This window comes from Talpa europaea, assembly GCF_964194135.1.
Source record: "Talpa europaea genome assembly, chromosome: 10".
In the NCBI taxonomy this organism is placed as follows: Eukaryota; Metazoa; Chordata; class Mammalia; order Eulipotyphla; family Talpidae; genus Talpa; species Talpa europaea.
In genome coordinates this window covers 20,017,989-20,039,979 of record NC_140077.1, presented here as the reverse complement: position 1 = coordinate 20,039,979, position 21,991 = coordinate 20,017,989, and the positions used below count along the sequence as shown (strand labels likewise).

The 21,991-nt window shown below is 38.6% G+C and overlaps 2 protein-coding genes across 4 annotated transcripts in view; both read left to right on the top strand.

Annotated features, from left to right (window-relative positions):
- Window positions 1-450: 450 nt before the first annotated feature.
- BTRC (beta-transducin repeat containing E3 ubiquitin protein ligase) overlaps window positions 451-21,991 on the top strand; it is a gene marked incomplete at both ends in the record, with an annotated part of 164,247 nt that continues 142,706 nt past the window's right edge. For all 3 annotated transcript variants that reach the window (XM_084245064.1, XM_084245063.1, XM_084245062.1), the window contains one exon: window positions 451-498. In XM_084245064.1, coding sequence (XP_084101190.1) covers window positions 451-498 — 48 coding nt within the window. The remainder of the gene's footprint in view (window positions 499-21,991) is intronic.
- The window catches only part of LOC311178097 (uncharacterized protein), a gene marked incomplete at both ends in the record, with an annotated part of 30,304 nt that continues 8,921 nt past the window's right edge, over window positions 609-21,991 (top strand). The window contains 2 exon segments of the mRNA XM_084244481.1: window positions 609-880; window positions 1,708-1,748. Coding sequence (XP_084100607.1) covers window positions 609-880; window positions 1,708-1,748 — 313 coding nt within the window.

Sequence of the window (21,991 nt, the reverse complement as noted above, 5' to 3'; positions counted from 1 at the left end):
TGATGTCAAATGCCAGGCAAGCCGCCACAGGCGTCGCTCCGTAACCACGGAGACACCTGTGCCCCTCCCGTTTCTCATCTGTAGTAGCTGTAAACTACGATTCCCATGAGCCGATTTTCTCTACTTGACCGCTACTTGTCTGCATCTGGCTTCTCAGCAACAGAAACGCTGCCGCAGTGAACTGCGGGAATTGCGGTTCGTGGGATGGGCTCACGTTCTGCTGCGGGAAGCTCCAGAACTACAAATCCCGGCAGCCAGAGGCTTCACGCATGCGCACAAAGCAGCCGGGCCTCTCTGGCCGCCCTCCGCCCCTAACCCCCCGCCGGGTCTTGAGAGGTAAGAGAGGGCGGGGGGAAGAAGAGGAGGCGGGATCCGGGAGCTGCGTTGGCTGCGGCCTGGTACCAAGGGGGCGGCCCCGGCGGTGTGCAGACCCAGCGGCCCCCGGCGATTATGGACCCGGCTGAGGCGGTGCTGCAGGAAAAAGCGCTCAAGTTTATGGTGAGGAGAAGGTGCAGGCTGGGGAACAGTGGAGGCTGTGGCGCTGGCGGCGTCGGAGCCTCGGGCCTGGGCCGCTTGCCCGCCGGAGGAGGGGGCAGCGGGACCCTGGGATGACCCAGCGGCGGGGGAAGCTGAAGGGACGGGACCTGAGCTCCGGGAAGGCGAGAGGGGGTGCGGAGAGGACCTGGGGGTGGGGGCCGCAGTTCCGCCATCTTGTGGATGAGAGACCAAGTGACAGCGGGAGCTTAATCGGGGAGGGGGCTCTGGCGGCGCGCGGGGCCCTGGAGGGAAGAAGCGTGGGGACAGTTACTAAAGAGCGGTGGAAGCCCGGAGGAGACACCGTGAAGCCGCTGGCTGAGCCTTCCCGGGGTCGGGGTTACGGGTAAGGCCCAGGATAGTAGGTGTATTCGGGAGTGGGGAAGGGGAGCGTGGAATAGTGGGGGGCGATGTTGGGGGTTGCGGGGGCAGCGGGCTGGGCTGGATGTAAATGGATCTAAGGGTGGTGGAGAGAGAGCCAGGGCTGCTAAGACTTGTAGTTTTGTACTAGGAGCAGGGAGAGAGAGCCATTGCCTTCAGGGTGCAGTATCTGGCCAAACTAATGTTGACAAACTCTGGAAGAGGAAGAGGCCTTACTTGGGTACATAGGACTGGAGATGGGGACTAGAGCTATGGTGACAGTCTTTAGGAAAGGGAGTGTTGACTGTGAGCTAGGATTACAAATGTCAGGAAAAGAAATACATACTTTACTTTGAAAGGAGAGGCTAATTATTGTAACTATGCATAGGTGAAAAAGCAAGATGATCATTAGTCTGGAAACGGATACGGGAGATTGAGGCCAAAATTAATAACTACCTAGTAGGGTAAAACAAAACAGTGCTAAATGTAGTAAAATGCATAGATAATAGATAAACTGTGGGAGCCAGGTGCTGTATCACTTTCTGGGAAAGGAAAAGCAATGGCGATTAGACACAAGATTCACAAGAAGTGATAAGTGGAGAAATTCAGGAGATAAATGGGGAGATGTCAGGTTACTTAGCAGTTTTAGGTTTAAGTACAGTGTGAACTTGGATTTTGTTGGTCTGTTTAAATCCTTTAGAACATAATTCTTTAATTTTGTATCATGCTTTTCTTTTGCAACACTTTTATTTGGCAAATCTGTATAGTCCAATATTTGACCCTTTTAATCTGATACTTTCTTGTATATCTTAGGTGTAAAAACCAGACTTTGTGCTTACGGCTAAAGAATGATGGTGTGCTTAGACTCTTTCTTAACAGGTGTGGAGGGACATTGATAATATTTGCAGCCAAGTCTTACTTTTTCAGAAATTATTGTAAATTGCCACGCCAAATCTTATTTGTTACATAGTTGTTATTTTGTGTCTTGGCCTGAAATACCAAAACAAATCTAAATATGAACATGGACACTAACCTTATTGAATTTAGTCTTTAAACTGCTCCCTTTATACAAGAATACTTTTTCAGAGACTGCTAAAACTTAAACTTTATATCGTAAATTTTTGCTTTTTTTTTGTATTTTGTATCAGTGCTTTCAAAACCAGTTAAATTTGAGTGTATCATTTTTTTTTTTTTTTTTTAGCAAAATTCCATTAGGCCTGCCTGAGGAAGTTTATTGAATTTCTGCCAGTGTTAAAATTCTAGAATATTAAGGGGAGACTTCAAATTTTCTTTTCACTTTAGGAGAAAAAAAATTGTTTTATATCTACAGTCACCTTCTAGATTTAAGTCAGAGAAGTAGCAGCTGTTTTTTTTATTTTCCTACTTAAATGTTAACTCAGTCATAATCTTGACACTTGTGTCAGATTTATGGAATAATGTGATTTACAGATCATAAAGAGACATTATGAGGTAATCTTTACTCCCCATTAGACCTCAACCTAGGAACATTCCCAGCTACTATCTCTGCTTTGTACCAGTCAGTTGTGTTTGGATAATGGTCTCCTGGTTGAATTAAGTGAATCTAGTGATGGCCATGTAGTAGTTTGAGTCACTTTCCACAAAGAAGAGACAGTTGTTCCCTTTAATTTCAGTTATTTTCAAATATTTTTGACCCCTCCTGTTGTTTTGGCATCTGTTTGAGAAAAGATCAAGTGGGAGCGGGTTACCAAGAATGACACTTTAATAACTGAAGCAGAGAATGGAGAGTTCAAGATTGGGTATTCTTTTTCAGCTCGGTTACAGTCTTACTATGAATCTGAGTAAGTCACAACTTGCCTTTGGTCCTATTTACTCAGCTATAACATGTCTGTTTACTCAGAGTCCATTTTAGATAGGAAGGTATTTTATTTGTGTTTGTATTAATTAGTACACAGTACACATGGAAGGACTATTCTTGTAAACAAATAGACGTTTTTATATAATATTTGGCTTTGGTTTTCCTTATCCTTTGCTTCATTTATGAATTGTGAATAGCAGCTTTTGTGTGGATGCCCTGGTTGCCATAGTTTTAAGAAAATTTGTTTAAAATGCCATGTTGGGGGCCTCCCCGCTGGCGCAGCGGTTGAGCGCTGGGTTGCGAAGCTGCCCGCGGCCTCTGCGGTGCCGGTTCGATCCCCGGCTGCTCCCCGGCCATTGGAGGAGGGTCCCACATGGCGCGCAGACCTCTCCTGCCGCCCGCTGCTCCCCTCAGCAGTGTACTTCGGTCCTTCTGCCTGCTCTGCTCCCTGCTCTGGCTCTGGTGAATTCTCTCACCCTCCCGCGCTTCTGACTGTACCCAGTGCTTGTATAAATAAATAAATAAATAAAAATTCATCAAAAAAAAAAATAAAAAAATAAAATGCCATGTTGGCATTTTAACATGGGTATAGTTCATGAATTTTGCTTATTACTGCATTAATGTAGTGCTTTGATTAGGAGTTTTACAATAAAATCTTAGTAAGAAGACTACTAATTCAGAGTTGAGCATAATTTACACATGTGAAAAATAGTCCAAGCAGAAAGCATGTTTAACTTTTAGAAACAGATGATAAAAAAAGTAGTAGCATTAAATAACCTGTATGCTAATATCTCTCATTTGACTTAAGAAGGTCCTCAAGGGCCTTTCTTAATACTTAATCAACAAAATTATATAATTCAGAAGCAATAAATGGGAACTGGAAGAGGACCTGAGAAGAGAAATGAAAATGACTGCAGGAATGTAGGCACATTTTACTAAAAATATATAATATATAATAGTATATAATATATAATATTTTTTTTTACCAAAAATATATGTTATATTTTTTTTTGTAAAATGTGCCTATGGAGACCAGGGCATTCACACAAAAACTGCTATTCACAATTCATAATTGAAGCAAAGGATAAGGAAAAACAAAGCCAGATATTATATAAATACGTCAATTTGTTTACAAGAATAGTCCTTCCATGTGTACTGTGTACTAATTAATACAAACACAAAATGTTTTGTATATGTGTAATATATAATATATATATATAATATATATGATCTCAAGACAAGTTGAGGGATGAAGTTGATGAGTGGATTAAAATGTCCCCAGAATGTTAGAACTGGGGAGACATTTGAAACTTGGATGAAATAATTTTAGGGCACATAAAATAGTTTTTATAGAGTTGCTAAGTCACGCAGTATAAAATCTCCCTCTGCCCCACCTCACCAGGGTTTTCTGTTTCAGTTGGTATGGGCTGGGGTGCCAGCCTGACTGCAGTGTTCAAAATGACCACGTTATTTTTTTTTTTTTTAAAGATTTATTTATTTATTTATATAAGCACTGGGTACAGTCAAAAGCGCGGGAGGCGGGCCTCCCCGGTGGCGCAGCGGTTGAGCGCTGGGTTGCGAAGCTGCCCGCGGCCTCTGCGGCGCCGGTTCGATCCCCGGCTGCTCCCCGGCCACCGGAGGAGGGTTCCACATGGCGCGCAGACCTCTCCTGCCACCCGCTGCTCCCCTCAGCAGTGTACTTCGGTCCTTCTGCCTGCTCTGCTCCCCGCTCTGGCTCTGGTGAATTCTCTCACCCTCCCGTGCTTCTGACTGTACCCAGTGCATGTATAAACAAAACAAACAAACAAACCAGCAAACAAATAAATAAAGCATGCCTCTATAAAAAAAAAAAAAAAAAAAAGCGCGGGAGGGTGAGAGAATTCACCAGAGCCAGAGCAGGGAACAGAACAGACAGAGTGACAAAATACACTGCTGTGGGGAGCAGCGGGCGCGGCAGGAGAGGTCTGTTGCGCCATGTGGGACCCTTGGCTGTGGCCAGGGATTGAATCAGCGTTGCAGAGGCTTTGGGCCACTTTGCAGGCCAGTGCTCAACCGCTGCGCCACCAGGGAAGGCCCTGAAATGACCACATTCTTATAATTGGACCACTGGCTGAAAGTGAAGCTATTGCTAAAAACCTTCAGACCTCCTTTATTCACATGGCCTTTGGGTTTCATTAAAGTATGGTTGTAAGGGGCCTCCCCGGTGGCGCAGCGGTTGAGCGCTGGGTTGCGAAGCTGCCCACAGCCTCTGCGGTGCCGGTTCGATCCCAGGCTGCTCCCCGGCCACCGGAGGAGGATCCCACATGGCGCGCAGACCTCTCCTGCCGCCCGCTGCTCCCCTCAGCAGTGTGCTTCGGTCCTTCTGCCTGCTCTGCTCCCCGCTCTGGCTCTGGTGAATTCTCTCACCCTCCCGCGCTTCTGACTGTACCCAGTGCATGTATAAACGAAACACATGAACAAACAAATAAATAAATAAAAATAAAAAAAAAAAACATGCCTCTAAAAAAAAAAAAAAAAAGTATGGTTGTAAGAAGGAACATTCTAGGCCATAGTAAATATAAGCCAATCAGCCAGGTCTCTTAAGTATAGGTTTTTAAATCTAAGAATGTCACTATTGGTCAGACAGTCAAAGCCAGCCTAGAATCAGAGAGGAAATAATCTTTACTTATAGACAAGACTCACATGCATAAACAGAGGGGGACTTTGCTGGAGGCCAGCCCTTTTGAGATCTACTACCATAAATGCTATTCCAATTGGTTGTTTAGGTTAAAAATACAAATCAGCCAAATCTGTGGGTGATAACATTAAGAATGTTTGGGGGCCTCTTTCTCTTTGAGGTTGACTTCTTATGGAACTAACATGATCTCCTGAATGACTTGCCTTAATAGTGTCACTGTAGAGATAATACTGGGTGAATTATTATGACTCAATACCTTTTCATATTTGCTTGAGAAACATGTATCTGAAAGCAAGCGATTGCATTTTAAATACTTAGATTTTTCACTGTAATAAGCTTTGCTTTAAATCAGTAGGATTAATTATAAACTGGTTGAATAAGCATTTCAAACTATTTTAGTTTAAGTTGTTAGAGTTTCTGTGGATCCTTTACCTGTTCCCAGTTTAAATTAGCCTTCACTTTCTTTTCTGAATACACTTATACAGGAAATGGGGTATGAAATTACAAATTACTGATGTCTTTTTGCTAATTTTTTTGATACATGTTTGTCATAGATGCACACAATAAATAATTGGCAGTGAAATTACTAAATTTGTAGTAAATTTTCTTCTACTTTGAATGATTGTCTGCAAATTTTTATTGCTAAGTTAGAAAAAGAACTTTTAAAAGAGAATACTTGTTGTTCTATAAGAATTTTTCTCCCTTACCAAAGGGCAGGGGGTATATTGTGTGAGATCTTCATTACATATGGATAAAACTGTTTTATGATAAATGGCAATACAATTAAAAAAGAATGAGAATGAAGAAAGAAAAAAGAATCCTTGTGGTGTTAAAATATTTTAAAAGCCCATCTCCTCTTTTTTTTTTTTTAATATTTTTTTATTTATACAAGCACTGGGTACAGTCAGAAGAGCGGGAGGGTGAGAGAATTCACCAGAGCCATAGCGGGGAGCAGAACAGGCAGAAGGACCAAGGTACACTGCTGAGGGGAGCAGCGGGCGCAGCAGGAGAGATCTGCGCGCCATGTGGGGCCATGTGGGACCATGTGGGACCCTCACTGGCGGCCAGGGATCGAACTGGTGCTGCAGAGGCTGTGGGCAGCCTCTCAGCCCAGCTCTCAACCACTGCGCCACCAGGGAGGCTCCATCTACTCTATTTTAATACTGCTTTCTATAGGTGTGTGATAAGAACTCATTGAGGATGAAATAGAAAATATTTGCCAGAGTTTTAACAACTTGGTCACTTTTCTTAATAAATCATCATCCTAAAATTATCATTGGAGGGGGTGAGAAATCTCTATGGAAATGTCTATCAGATCTTACAGTTTCAACCAGTGTTCTACAAGATTTACCTTGTACTTGGGGGAACTCTAGATAATTCCCTTTAGTCTCCCAAAACCCTACTGAGACAGCTAGAACATTTTACAGAAGATTTCTGTGATAACAGTGGAATAGATACTGAAAAAAATGTTGAACCAAAAATATGATTTGTCCCTGTGGCACTACCATTCTAGTTTGTGAATTGCCTTCATAGGTGGCAGGATGGGAGATAGGGAACAAGGCAGTAAAAGCCATAGAGCCAGGAGAGAGAATTACTGCCTGCTTAAGATCATTCTGTTGTGTTGGAATTTGCTTCTGAGGTCTTGTTCCTTCATAAGATTTGGCTTTTCCTCCAGGTATCCTTCTCTTCCTGTTCCAGGCTTAAAACCTGACTAGACTGTGTCAGTAACAGGATTAATACAGTAGAAAGTGGGAGAGTTGTGTTTTTTTTTTAAATAGTCAGCCATGAACAGCAAACAGTATCATATATTCATTTGTTTAGTGTTCATTCTGGGCTGTTCTAAGTGTACTGTTCAAATTTTATCCTCCTAGTAATCCTTTAAGATATATTCAGCATTATTGTTAACCCCCATTTTTCAGATGAGGAAATGGATTCTATAATGGTTAAGTAGCTTGCAAGAAGACACTTTGCTAGCAAGGTGCCTGAGAGCAAACCCAGGCTTTGTGATTCAAGATCCTCATTTACATTGTGTTTCTGTCCTTGAAGAGCAAAGAAACAATGAAATACTGCTTTGCTAGTCAGATGGTGTTTGGAGTGGAAGGGTTTCTGTCCAGAATTACATATAAATTTGCTGATTATTTGAATTACAGAGGAAATGAAGACTTTATGGTTGTCACAGTATCATTTTATGAAATATATATTGCTGTGTAATAATCAGAGAATCTCATGGCACATAACAATAGATATTTTTATGAATATGTGGATTTGCTAGGGATTGGGTGATGTTGACTGGGCTAATAAGTTGGGTGACTCTTGGCTACTCACACAGGACTTTTCCACATTATTCTGGGACATAGACTAAAGAAAATAACTTCCTAGGCAAAGTTCTTATAGCTAGAGTGACAGTATAAGAGAACAAGTCCAACTGTTCAGGTGCTTTTCAGTTGTTGGTTACATCATACTTTATATTCCATTAACTAAAGCAAGCCACATTGTCAAGTCCAAAGTGAAGGGGCAGGGAAGTATATTCTCTGCCCATAAAAGGAGTAGGGAGGGAGTAACTTCCATAATAATCTACTGCAGTAATAATAATCTAAAATAATCTAGTGGGGCCTCCCTGGTGGCGCAAGGGGTTAAGATGCAATTTATGAAGCGATCCCCTGCCAGGAAGCTACCCACATGGCGCAGCAGACCTCTCCTGACTTGCCTGCTGCTCCCCTCAGCAGTGTATTTCAGTCGACCTGCATGTTCTGTTCCCCACTCTATCTCTGGTGAATTCCCTCACCCCCTGTACCTCTGGCCTGTACCCCAGTTCTTGTATGCATAAATAAACAAATCTTTCAAAAAATAACCTCGTACATTTGATTTATAGAAGAATGATAAAATACTATGACAACCATTATGCTTTCTTTCTGCCCTCTGTTGTTAGAATCATCCTTACTAGCACTTTCTTGTTTTGATTACTGAATAATACCTATTAATTGGATACACCCTGAATCCAGTTTAATTTAGCAAATATCTTTGCATCATGCAATGTAGAAAAAAAGGCACATAGAAATAATTAGAATCTACTTTAATCCACAGTGATGCCCTGAAAAGTTTATCATTATGGCAGAGCTACTCTATCCTTGGGAGAGATAAGGCATATTCCAGTGGCATTTGTAACAGTTTCAGTCAAGATCATACATAATATGCTAATAATTCCCATGGTAGGTTAGATTTCTTCAATCCCCTCTCTTTATCTAAACTTTAAAACTGCAAAGTTATGGTGCTGATATCTTCAGGTGTCTGGGAAACTTCTGGACTTTCCATGAAATGTCGTGGAGATAGACATCCAAGAATTGTAGCATGTGGATAATGATTTTGCAGCACAGATACATACATTCTTATACTCAGGAAGTAGCACACTAAACTGTTCATGTGGTTATTTGTGAATTGTTGAATTATGGGTAATAAAATAGTGGCATCTGAAAATGTACTAGTAAGCACACAAAAAAGCATTACTTGGGTATGACTGTATCTATACTAGCACCCCAAATGAACACCTGTACTTGATCATGGATTATAGTGTAGCAGGTGTACTGGTGGGCTAACAGTGGTGGTTTGAACAAGTATCTCACTCTGAGCTCATTTTCTTCACTGGAAAATGGGCTATTGAAGTTAAAAGAGGCTCCCCCCACCCTGTTAACTTTAAATTTAAATTGCCATGTGTAATGTGTTAATTCATAATTTACACCATAAAACTACTATGTGTATCTTAAATTTTCATTGGAAGTTTAGGACTGTTGTTTCTAAATTGTGCATGATAGTTGGCATGCAATGTTATTTGATAAAAATATGATTATAAACTGAGTGGCAGCACAGGCAGTTGAGCTCAGTGCTGTGAAGCTGTCCGCAGCCTCTGCAGTGCCAGTTCAATCCCAGCTGGGTGGCGAGAATCCCACATGGTGCGGCAGACCTCTCCTGTCTTGCCCGCTGCTCCCCTTAGCAGTGTATTTCAGTCAGTTTTCCTGTTCTGTTCTCTGCTCTGTCTCTGGTGAATCCTCACCTCCCCCCCCCCACCCCCCAAGCATCTGGCCTGTACTCTGGTTCTTGTATGCATGAATAAATAAATCTTTAAAAAAAATAAAAATAAAAATAAACTGAGTCAAAACTATTAAGGGAGTTGGAGGGAGTGAAGATACAATATTAACGTTATCTTGTAGCATGGTTGCTCAATTTTTGTTATTTTTTATTAAAGTAACGGGTTTATAATATATAGGTTTCAGGTGTAGAGCCTTGTAAATCAGTATCTGTATATACTATATTTCCACCAGAAGTCTAGTTTCTATCCTTCCTCATATAGTTGATCCCTTTACTCACTTTTCCCAACCCCTCTACCCCTTTCCCTTCTGGTAACTGCTATTTTGTTCTTATAGTCTGAAAGTTTGTTTTTGTTTTTATTCATTCATCTGTTTCAATTTGGGTTTATCTGATGATATTAAATCATCATTATTAGATCCAAGTCATATATTTTTGGCAGAAATAATGTTGCGTTTTACTTTTGCCAGAAGTGATGTTGTGTTTGACTTATTGCCTCCTCTTGGGTAAAACATGATTTTTATTTGCTTTATAATCTTGTTTACGTGATTAAAATGGCATCTACCATTCTCATATCATGCTTTGACAAATGTTTATTCCAGTGTGTTCTGACCAGTGTGTCTAATAGGGATATTGGGGGAAATATGGTAGCTAGAACCAGAGAAAAAATAAGGCCTTATGGGGAACATAACAGGAAGGAGCTCAGTTAACTGGACTCCAGAGTAAAGGCAGGTGATAATGATTTTGTAACAACATGGATAGAACTGGAGTAGGAGGTATGCAAAGTGAAATAATAATTCAGAGGGAGAATGTGTGCCTTAGTTCTTGGTGCCTTTATCTATTGGGATCAAACACAAAGATGTCATCATCCAAAGAATCAAAAGAATGGTTATAAGAATAATATGCCTTAAATTTAACATTCTGTGGCTTTTGTGAATATTTTAAAAAGGAGTTTGTGCTAATGATGTTGCTGGTTTTTTCAGTGAAGTGCTAGGTACTGAAACCAATATGCTAAGTTTCAAGAAAGCCCAATGACAATGGCGATGAGTGACTGAAGAGTATTTTTTCCTGTTGCCCTGTGGTCTTACATAGAACACTTGTGATTTTTTTTTTTAAAGATTTATTTTTATTTATTTATTACACAAGCACTGGGTACAGTCAGAAGTGCAGGAGGGTGAGAGAATTCACAAGAGCCAGAGCGGGGAGCAGAGCAGGCAGAAGGTCCAAAGTACACTGCTGAGGGGAGCAGCTGAGGGGAGCAGCGGGCGGCAGGAGAGGTCTGCGCGCCATGTGGGACCCTCCTCCAGTGGCCGGGGAGCAGCGGGCGGCAGGAGAGGTCTGCGCGCCATGTGGGACCCTCCTCCAGTGGCCGGGGAGCAGCGGGCGGCAGGAGAGGTCTGCGCGCCATGTGGGACCCTCCTCCAGTGGCCGGGGAGCCCGCGCCATGTGGGACCCTCCTCCAGTGGCCGGGGAGCAGCCGGGAATCAAACCGGCGCCGCAGAGGCTGCGGGCAGCTTCGCAACCCGGTGCTCAACCACTGCGCCACCGGGGAAGCCCCAGAACACTTGTGATTTTTAATAAACTGAGGAGGTAGATGAATGGGGAAAAAAATCTGGTCATCCTGTAAATTTTTAAAGAGATTTTATTTATTTTTGCATAGAAGAACTGGGATATAGACCAGAGGTACAGGGGGCGGGGGTCAGAGGAGTCACCAGAGACAGAGTGGGGAGCAGGGCAGGCAGATTTACTGAAATACATTGCTAAGGGGAGCAGTGGGCAAAACAGGAGAGGTCTGCTGCACTATATGTGGGTCAGCTCCTTGGCTGCAGACCGAACTTGGGCCATTGCAGTGGGACTTCCGGATGGTAGTGCTGAGACTTAACCCCTATGCCACCAAGGAGGCCCATCCTGTAATTTTTAAAAATAAAGCAAAATAAGTGAAGAAACACTGATGTTCATCATGATCATGACCAGCATTTACTAATCTATTGCTGGTTTGATTTTGAATAATTTGCTTATTCAGAGTAATAGTTTAGATAGAGGAAAGAAAGGCATTCCTTTGAGTACTATATGATTTGGCCCCCTTTTACTACTACTCCCTTCTTCATTAATCATCCCAAAAAGCAGTCTGTATTATAAAGAAACAAAGTAAATGATTGCTAATTAAATGTTTAGTGTTTGTTTTAGTTGGTTATTAGCTTGAGGTTAAATATGTTTAACAAGTAAATATGGACGAGTTACTTGTTTTTATACTTTGAATACATACTTGCTGATCATTGATATGTTATTCCCATTTTATGAAGCTGGAATATAATTTCATTATTTTTAATGGCTGTAAAAGTTTACAGTTATTGAATCATTGTTTTGGTGATCTTAGACAGTCACTACTTTCTTTGATACCAAGTCCTCAGTTAGGCAATAGTTCTCTGATTATAACCTGAGAAAATAAAATCTGCTCTGAAGTAGTTTCTAGTAATATGTTGCTACAGAAGTAGTCTTTTTAATAGTTACTCAACTCAGATTTAGTATTCTTTGTAAGTTAGAAAAGGTGACAAAGAGAAGAAGATTGATGCATCTGTTTTTTGAATCATAGCTAGTTAAAACTGGACTGTTTAAAAGTTAGTCAAATGAATTAATCAAAAAGAATCCTGCCTTTCCAAATCCTGCTTCTGAAGATTTTTCATACTCTCCAGTCATATAAAGATAAGGTATTTTGAAAATCAGAATGATTACATTTCCTTTTATCAGAGTTTGAGAATAGAAACTCTATGCAGGTATGTGTCAGCTTTGATTATATCATTGTCTACTGGAAATAGTCTCTTCAGCTGACACAAATGGAATGCATCAACAAACAAATCCTTGTTTTCATATAAGGTCATGTTAAAAAGTATTTTATAGGTATTCTTAAATGTGCTTTTACCAATATCTTATTGAAAATGTTAATAATCTTAAAGCATTTATATTAAAAAGAACAAAGATGATTATCTTATTTGGGTCTGTTTCTCTTTTAATATATCATTAAAGTGTAGTAACAGTATATAAAAATTCATGCTATAGGATCAACTGAGACTTTGATTTAAATATATTATAAATTATACATGGGAGCCTGCATAAGATGCTACATAATTTTTTTCCAAAGAAGCTTCTTCAAATGGTTCTGTTAAGTGTAGGAATGTTCTGATGATTATCTTTTTAATTAAAATGAGAAATCTTTGTTTAAAGTGGCATTCTTTTTTTACGGCCTGTTACAGTCTCTGTAACAATCATTTCTTAAGTCTGAACGTTTTATTTCCAGGAATCCATTTATATAAAACTATGTTTAGACTTAATTAAAGAACGATTCTTACAAAGCTTGTAAATAGCCAGGAAAAAAAGGGACCGAAAATAAAACTGACATTCACATTTAACAAAATGATTGTTACAAGGTATGTAATAAGCCATAAAAATACAATAAATCCCCTTTTATAAGAGTTCATATTTTTTGATCCTTGTTTTCAGAGGTATTTAAGAAAAATATCAAAGCTCTGCAAAGTGACATCTGTTTTTGCTGAATGGACTAGTAGTAACTTTTTCTCTCTATAACTGATAATACAGAAGTTCTACCTGTCTTTTTTAGTGTGTTTTCTTTGAGTTACCTTGTAATCAATTTAGATTGGGATGTAAATTTCTTTGGTTTTATTTATTTTTGTTGCGATGACATTGGTTTACATTGTTGGTATTTTGGAAGTGTAAGATTCCCCCCCTTCAGTTGTAGTAAAGTTTCCACCGTGAAGTACCCATAGTCACCACCATAATCCATTGTACTCCCTTCCCACTTAGTTCTTGTCCCTCCTCACCTTTCCCTTCTGTATTACCTCAGTTCTGTAATCAGCATTCAAGGGGTAGTCTTTAAATTTGTGTCTGTCTGACTCTTGGGTTTCTCTATATTCGATATATAAGTGATACCATCCAATATTTATCTTTCTCCTTCTAACTTATTTCACTTAGCATAAGCCCTTCCAGCTCCCTGACCAGGATGTAAATTTTACTTTTACATTGTGCTGTAGTGAAAACAAGAATGATTGTCATCTCACACTTTCAGTAGTCATAAAACCTTGGGTAAGTTACTTTAATCTCTCTGAGTCTCATTTCCCTTCTTCATCTGGAGAGTGATGGTAATAATGCTTTTTACTTCAAAGAGTTATTGTGAGGACTCAGTGAAATTATAAGTAATAAAAATATTTTGGAAATTATATAGAGCATCCAAACTATGTTTTTTTTCTCTCTGGTTTTGGATAATGGCAGTAGTATTAACAACAAAATAACAACAGTAAAAATAGCTACAAACACTTATATAGCTCAGTGTATAAATTGGATGATTCTAGGTACTCTACATATATTTACTCAGTTATTATATGTCTCACTTTATTAAATGTTATTTTCTCTAATTTAGAAATGTTGAAACTAAGGCACAGAGGTGTTAAATTACTTTCTTAAGATCATATAGTTGAATAAATATGGTTTTGAAAAGAGGTAGGGATAGAAACAATCTTTTTCAAATCTATAGAAAGAGTGAGGAAAGCATAATAATTACTTATCTCACCTAGATTTACCAATTGTTAGCATTTTGCTGTATTTGAATTTTTCTCTCTATGTGGTTATACTTTTCCTTCTAAATCATGAAATGTAGATATCATGATATTTCACCTCTACTTTAGCATGTATTTCCTAAGAGCATTGTCTTTCATAATTACAATGAAACAGCCCAACAAGAAATTTAGCAGTGATAACATTTTATTACATATATATATATAAAATAGTTCATTACTTTATAATTTCTATCTTTAGCAGAAAACACTGCCAAAGCTGCTTGAAGAATTTGGCTTAGTTGTTCATTGCTGTGGCAGTAAAAACTATCAGAGTTTCCTGGAGGCTTGTGCTTTCCATTTAGCAGAAGAGGGTGGAACCTGAAAATTTGTGTTTCTAACTAGTTTCTTGGTGATGATAGTAGTTCTGGGAACAAACTTTGAAAACTGCCATGGCTTCTGTAGATCTTTATAGCCAATATTTTGCTCTTGGTTTTGTTTGCTTTTTCTGGTAGACACAAGTGTAATGTGGATAGAGTATAGTGGATTGAAGCTTGTATTAGTTGATTTTGATAAATGTTGGGAAAATTGAGGCAGTTGGCTAAATTATAGAATAAAATCTCATTAACCGCTAATCCAAAATTTACGATGTTGTAATTAAAATGTCTATAAGCTATTTTATTTTTATTTATTTTTTAAAGATTTATTTATTTATTTATACAAGAACTGGGGGTATAGGCCAGATGCGCGGGAGGGTGAGAGGATTCACCAGAGACAGAGCAGGGAACAGAACAGGCAGACTGACGAAATATACCGCTGAGGGGAGCAGCGGGTGAGACAGGAGAGGTCTGCTTCGTCATGTGGGATTCTTGCCAACCCGCCGGGATCAAACCCACGCTGCAGAGGCTGTGGACAGCCTCAGAGTGCGGCGCTCAACCACCTGCGCCACCAGGGAGACCCTAAGCTATTTTAAAACATTGTACATTTATACTTGTTAAATTTTCTTTACTTAGTGAAACACCGACCCCTTAGTTTTGACTGAGTTAGATGTCCATAGTGTGGTGATTTTAGGTCTTCAGTGTTCATACATTTCAGTAACTGGGTTCTTTTTGTTTATTATTTTTCAAAAGATTTATTTTTACTTATTTATGCATACAAGAACTGGGGTACAGGCCAGAGGTATGGGAGTGAGAGGATTCACCAAAGACAGAGTAGGAAGCAGAACAGGCAGATCTACTGAAAGACACTGCTGAGGGGAGGAGTGGGCCAGACAGGAGAGATCTGCTGCACCATTTGGGTTAACTCCCCAGCCGGGGATTGAACTCTGGCAATAGCTTGATAGCGCTGAGACTTTAACCCCTGTGCCACCAGGGAGGCCTAACTGGATTCTGTTTAGTCTGTGCAATTAGTAAAACTAAATGGCTCATTTGTTACATTAAAGAGTTATTCTTACTTCTACAGAATTTGATCAGTCTACCCACTTCCCTTCTTCCCACCATATGCAATACTATAAACATCAGAGAGAAAAGGATGACCTTAATATTTGCTTCCCAGACTAAATCACAGCCTTGAAGCACTTACTTCCTTCTGAATAAAAAGTTTAATTTCACGCCCTGATTAGTGCTAGTATGTGCAGGTGGATATTTATTTTATGCAGCTAAACTGATCTGCCTTTGCAAATTACTTGCCAGTCAGTAGAGCTATAATTTCTTATGAGTAGTGTTAAATTATAGTCTTCATTAGTAAGTTTTGTGGGGTTTTTTAAGCGTATATTTTTGAGGTTGGTAGTACAATCATTCACCAAATTTTGGGAAGACTAGGATTTGACTGATAGCTTTTTTCAAAGATTCATGGATTGATGAATTTGGACAAATAGCCCTATTTTATTACATTAAGCAATAGGAGAGAGTGAGATCTTGTTTTTCCATTGATGTGAAAATGTAATCAGGAACTAGAAAGAGTGATTATCTATCGCTTCTCGGCCTTTTGGCTCAGATCAAGTGTAGGAAGAGTGATATTTAATACTGGAAAAGATCAAAGAAGAGATTCTCTTTTTTTATTGAGAAATACACTATATTATAGTTAAAAATGAGTGTTTAGATAGGGTTAGAAAGTAAGGAGACAAAGTAAGGGCAAGACAGAAGATTTTGAAATTGGAGGGCACTATTATTAGATACTATGTCAAGGCATAGCATATGCACTCAGGGCAAGGTGTCTATATTATGCATACTTTGTGTGTGTGTGTGTGTGTGTGTATATATATATATATAAACAGTGTATATGTAAATTCACATTTCAAATACTTGTTTTAATACTGTTTCTTATTCACTTATTAATATATGATTAATTTAATACTGTTTTTAATCTCTCAAAGTGATTTTTTAAAGAGCTTATACAAGGATCCAGAGAAGATTAAGTTCTTAAATCCTGGGCACACTACCTCTTTTTTTTTTTACAATAAATTAAAAGAGAACAAATGAGGTGGGATACCACTGCCGACCTGTTTGTGTTATGGAATTCCCAATATTCCTTTGGAACAATTGATTCATAAGTAACATTTGACTAATAGCAGATCAAATGAGGGAACCAGTGTCAATCTATATAATACAAATGAGAAAAAGGTTTATATCTTAACTATCTTAATTGAATAAAAGTCTGATTTATCCCCCTGCGCCTTAAAGGATCAGCTTGCCTCTTAATATTTTTGTAAGGCAAGAGGTGGAAATCTGTGATTAAAGGCACATTAAAAATCTCTTTCTAAAGTAGAGGACTCTGCTAATTTTATGCTAATGTATTCTTTCACTCTGGAAAAATGATTAAAAATGGTATCTTCCCAGATCCAATTTCTAATGACTGATGGAATGAATCTTTATAAGTCACTATATTGTATGTTGAAGTATGGGAATATGTTTAGATCTCTTATATGTTTTCTTACCCCTCAAAAACCACTGGAAATAAATATCCTTTTTCTGCAGCATGCAACTGTCCTGGCTTGTGGATTTCACCTTGCTTTTCTGTTCGGGGTACTGAGGTATAGTTTTTGTCCGTTTAAAATGCTCAGTTATCTAGTATCAAAGATTAATCTAAAAGCAAGTTCTTCTCCCACTTCTCTACACAAAATATACAGAGATCATAGACTCACTAGCTATGAGTAAAACAAAAGCAAATCATCACTTGCCTTATGAATAGAAGAAAAATAAGGGAGGTCTTAACCAAGAGAGTGAGGGTTGAAATTCTTACCACTCTAGATAGGGTTTAACATTCTTGAGAAGAGTAGTAGGGGCTTGTCCTAGTAACCTTCAAGTGCCTGTAGAATAAATGGCTAGGCATGTCAGATCAGGGCAGTTCTAACAATTCCATCAGTGAGTTCTAGCAGGTGTAGCAGCAGTAGCTCAGATCTAAATGCATGTCTGCTCGATTGCCCTGGAATTAGACCAGAGGCTCTCCTTTAAGGGGTATTCTGGTAGAGTCACAGTGTTACCAAGAATGCTAGGCCACACATGCTCAAATAATCAATCCTGCAACAGTGCATCACAAAAACCCAGTCTCTAGACCCACATGATAACAATAGCATTAGCACCTAAATTCACATTGTACTATAATAAAATTTCATCATCTTTCTTTATAGGCTAGGACCTACTGACTTCAGCTAATTTAGAAATCATTGCAAAGTAGTATTTATTTGGTGGAATTTAGGCCTTACAAAAAAGGATTTTCTTGAGGATTCCCAGCATCCAACAAACTATAGGAAAGACAAAAGCAGAGTTGGAGAGAAATGGACTTTTATGTATGATTTTAACCAAGTTTGTTGGTTTGATATTCATGTGAGGATCTAGCCAGATTGCTTAGGATTGGAATCTGTTTTGTGATAGCCTCTCTTTTCAACAACATCTGTACTGCTATTCTCTCTTACTTAACCTCTCCTCTGAAGTAGTGTAACCTCCCTTTTGCTCCAGCAGCTTGATTTTCATTATCATTGTCTTAGATTTCTTCAGTTTCCTGTGTGGAAAGGATTCTAAAGATTTTGTTCCAGCCATTATTTTTGCTTCTAATATTTACAGATGCTCCCTCTATAGTCCTTTTTAAAAAGTGATTAAAATACAAATTGTTAAAATGTTATTTCAGAGTTTGGGATAGTAGAGGATTTTTTTCTTAAAAAGAGTTTAAGAAAATGTTCACGCAGGGCCTCCCTGGTGGCGCAAGGGTTAAGATGCAACCTGTGAAGGAGTCTGCAGCCACTGCAGCATGAGTTCAATCCCCCGGCTGGCCAGGGAGCAACCCACATGGCACAGCAGACCTCTCCTGACACCCGCTGCTCCCCTCAGCAGTGTATTTCAGTAGATCTGCCTGTTCTGTTCCCCATTATGTCTCTGGTGAATCCTCTCACCAGCCATACCTCTGGCCTGTACCCCAGTTCATGTATGCATAAATAAATAAATCTTAAAAAAAAAAAAAAAGAAAATGTTCACCCAGTTAATGACCCTAAGTTTTCTGTTGGTTCTCAGGTTTAGTTCAATATTTTTCAGTTCATTGCAAACTGTAAAATTTGTTCTATCTCAGCTGTGATTAAAATTAAAGTGTGTCTCATTTACATTAATATGTAAAAATTAGTTCTATCCTGTAAAGATACTACAATACTATAATAAATAACATTTTATATGCCTGTAGGGAACTCGGGGAATTTAGTAACATTTGCATATATTCTAAAATAGTAACATTTCCATATTTTGTTTGTAAGCAGTAAGTGTGTGTGTGTATATATATGTATATATTATGGGTATTTATACTATGGGAGAAGTTTTTAATGTATTTTTGTCAATGGTTAAAGGACTAAAAGATCTCAATTTAGATTTAAGCTATTAAGATTTTCTTTGCATATATAATGTTCTATGTTTTTAAAACCATTGTAATTCCGTTTATTTTGACATCATATATTAATCTATTTTAAGATGCAATATGGAGAAAACTCTATTAAGTGGTGTTAAGAGTTCCATTTCTGTGGTTAGCAGGACTGACTATATATAATTCACAGCATATAAAGTCCTGGTCCAGAAAATACAGGAACAAAGGGTTTGTAAAAGTGAGAGTTTTTAAAAAATACTTGCTTTTCCCAGGATAAACCTACTGATAGTCCATAAATGGACATGGTGATCCAGTAGCCAAAGAATTTAAAATTTTATTGTGCTTATTTGGAAAAATGGTTTCTTTTGGCTTTTTTTTTATAATAAATTTTATTTTTATATTCCCCATACAATTTCTTTTGACATTTTTAAAATGTGAACTTATAGAAATATTCAATTTACCTTATAAAATAATTTGAACTGTATGAACTTTTGAATAATTCTACTACCTTTAGAAACCTAGATTTGTAAAGGTAAAGATTGTAAAATGGAATTTACCTAGTATAACACCCACTACTCTGAGTTGTGGTATTCCTAACAAATAATGTTGGATTACCACACCAAAGTATGTGGTATAAAACTGTCTTCATTCTTGACTTCTGTACTTAGGACAGGTATTATTATTATTTTTTTTTTGAAAGATTTATTTATTTATTTATATAAGCACTGGGTACATTCATAAGTGCGGGAGGGTGAGAGAATTCACCAGAGCCAGAACGGGTAGCAGAACAGGCAGAAGGACCGAAGTACACTGCTGAGGGAAGCAGTGGGCGGCAGGAGAGGTCTGCGCGCCATGTGGGACCCTCCTCTGGTGGCCGGGGAGCAGCCGGGGATCGAACCAGCGCTGCAGGGGCTGCGGGCAGCTTCGCAACCCAGCGCAACCCGCTGCACCACCGTGGAGGCCCAGGACAGGTATTATTAACAGACACTTTCCCACAGCTCCTATTCATGATAGGATTGCTATCTTGTGCTTGGGGAAGTCTGCACAAAAATCAGTCACTACTCACTATCCTCAGTCTTTAGATTTCAGTAGTATCAGGGTTTTTATTTTAAATGTTGTTTGTTTTTTTTTTTTTTTTTTTTTTTTTTTTTTTTTTTTAATTTTCTAGAGGCATGTCTTATTTATTTATTTATTTATTATTTGTTTGTTTGGTTTATACATGCACTGGGTACAGTCAGAAGCGCGGGAGGGTGAGAGAATTCACCAGAGCCAGAGCGGGGAGCAGAGCAGGCAGAAGGACCGAAGTACACTGCTGAGGGGAGCAGCGGGCGGCAGGAGAGGTCTGCGCGCCATGTGGGACCCTCCTCCGGTGGCCGGGGAGCAGCCAGGGATCGAACCGGCTGCAGAGGCTGCAGGCAGCTTCGCAACCCAGCGCTCAACCGCTGCGCCACCAGGGAGGCCCTGTTGTTTGTTTTTGTGTGATGAAAGTGCCTGTCAAAGTAACTCTTCCTTCAAAATATTTTAAAATTGGATGTTATGTTATTTAAATAAATTTCTTACACAAATTCTATTTTTCTCTATTATTTATTTTCATCATAGGGAAATCCAGTGTCCTTAAAAATATAATCCTAAAAAAAAAAGTTGTTACATATTGGAGAAAGGCAGAATCATTGTGTTGTTATGGCAACTCAAATGGAGAAAATGAAAACACAGATAAGCTGCATCCTGTTGTCATAGCAACCATAGTTGTGAAAATGATTAAAGCTGGTCTAGAAAGGATGTATTGCAGCTTTAGTCCATTGAAAACAAATAGTGTAAGAAAAGGCAGGGAGAATTGGTTTTAGACAAAGTTAAATCCCTTTGGTGCCACAAGTTGCTAGTACCACTGCATATAGGCAGATCTCCATTCTTTCTAGTTATATTTCAACTCAGTTTTATTGCCTCAGATTGTAATGATAGTATAAAGGAAAGATAAATGTAATAACTATATGAAAAGTTGTGAATATTTTTGGTAGCAAATTTAGAAAAAAAAAGTTACAAGATGCCATTGAAAATAGCTTTAAAATGAGAACAGTAGAATGGTTTCCTTTTCCTCCTCTCCCCTTTTCTCACCCAATGCTCTATTTTCATTCTTTTTCATAACCTTTTTCTTGATCATTTTAGTCTTAAGTGTTGAACTGCAGCATAAACATTTAATGACATGACAGTTTGTGAAGCATCAAGTGCAACATTATGATTACAGATGAACGGATCTGATGATAAATGATAAATTTCCTATAGGTGTGAAGAAATTTATTTTAACTTTATCTTTCAAACTTTCTCTCTAATTAAATCTTCTTAATTGTTATTTTAAACGCCATTATTTCTTACTCAACTTCTGCTTGCCCACCATAGCAAAATATTTCATCTCAGTCATGTGGAGACATGTTAAGAATAAACCCGGTGAAAGCTGTGCTCTTTGTTCAGCATTTGGCTGCTTGCACAGGTTTTTGTGTTAATGGAATCAGCATCTCTGTATTAGAGTATTGATCTGCTGCTTGGTGAGTACTGTAACGATGTATTAAAGTGGTTTAAGAGCAGTTTATATTATAAATGAGGTGGAAGAAAAAGGAATTCTGCAAGACTGAACACATGCTATAAAACTGAGAGTTTATCTGAAATTGTGGTATCATAATTTTCATATATTTGTCTACAATTAATTGCAAATAGGTGAACACTACCTAAGTATGAGTACACTGATGCCATTACCCCTTTTCCTTTAGTAGAGGTTTTTATATTAGATATTCTTATGTTGTAGTTGAAAGCTGTGGGGTGAATGTAAATAAGTTGTGAGATAATATTGATTCACCCAAGAACAGTGTTTTAACATAATTAATTGAATGTTTTCATTCAAAGTCCAAATGTTGCCATTGATTTGTTAGAAATATAAGTTGGTTTTCATAAATAGGTTCTTCATTTTGAATATTTCCTGGGTTTGCCTTACAAACCGAAATCTATCCTTTCATGTAGGCATGGGGAAGACACATCTTTTTAAAAAGCAGAAAAAGATTAAGGAAGTGAGGCGAGAACTAGGTTTTTGTTTTTGTTTTTTGAAGG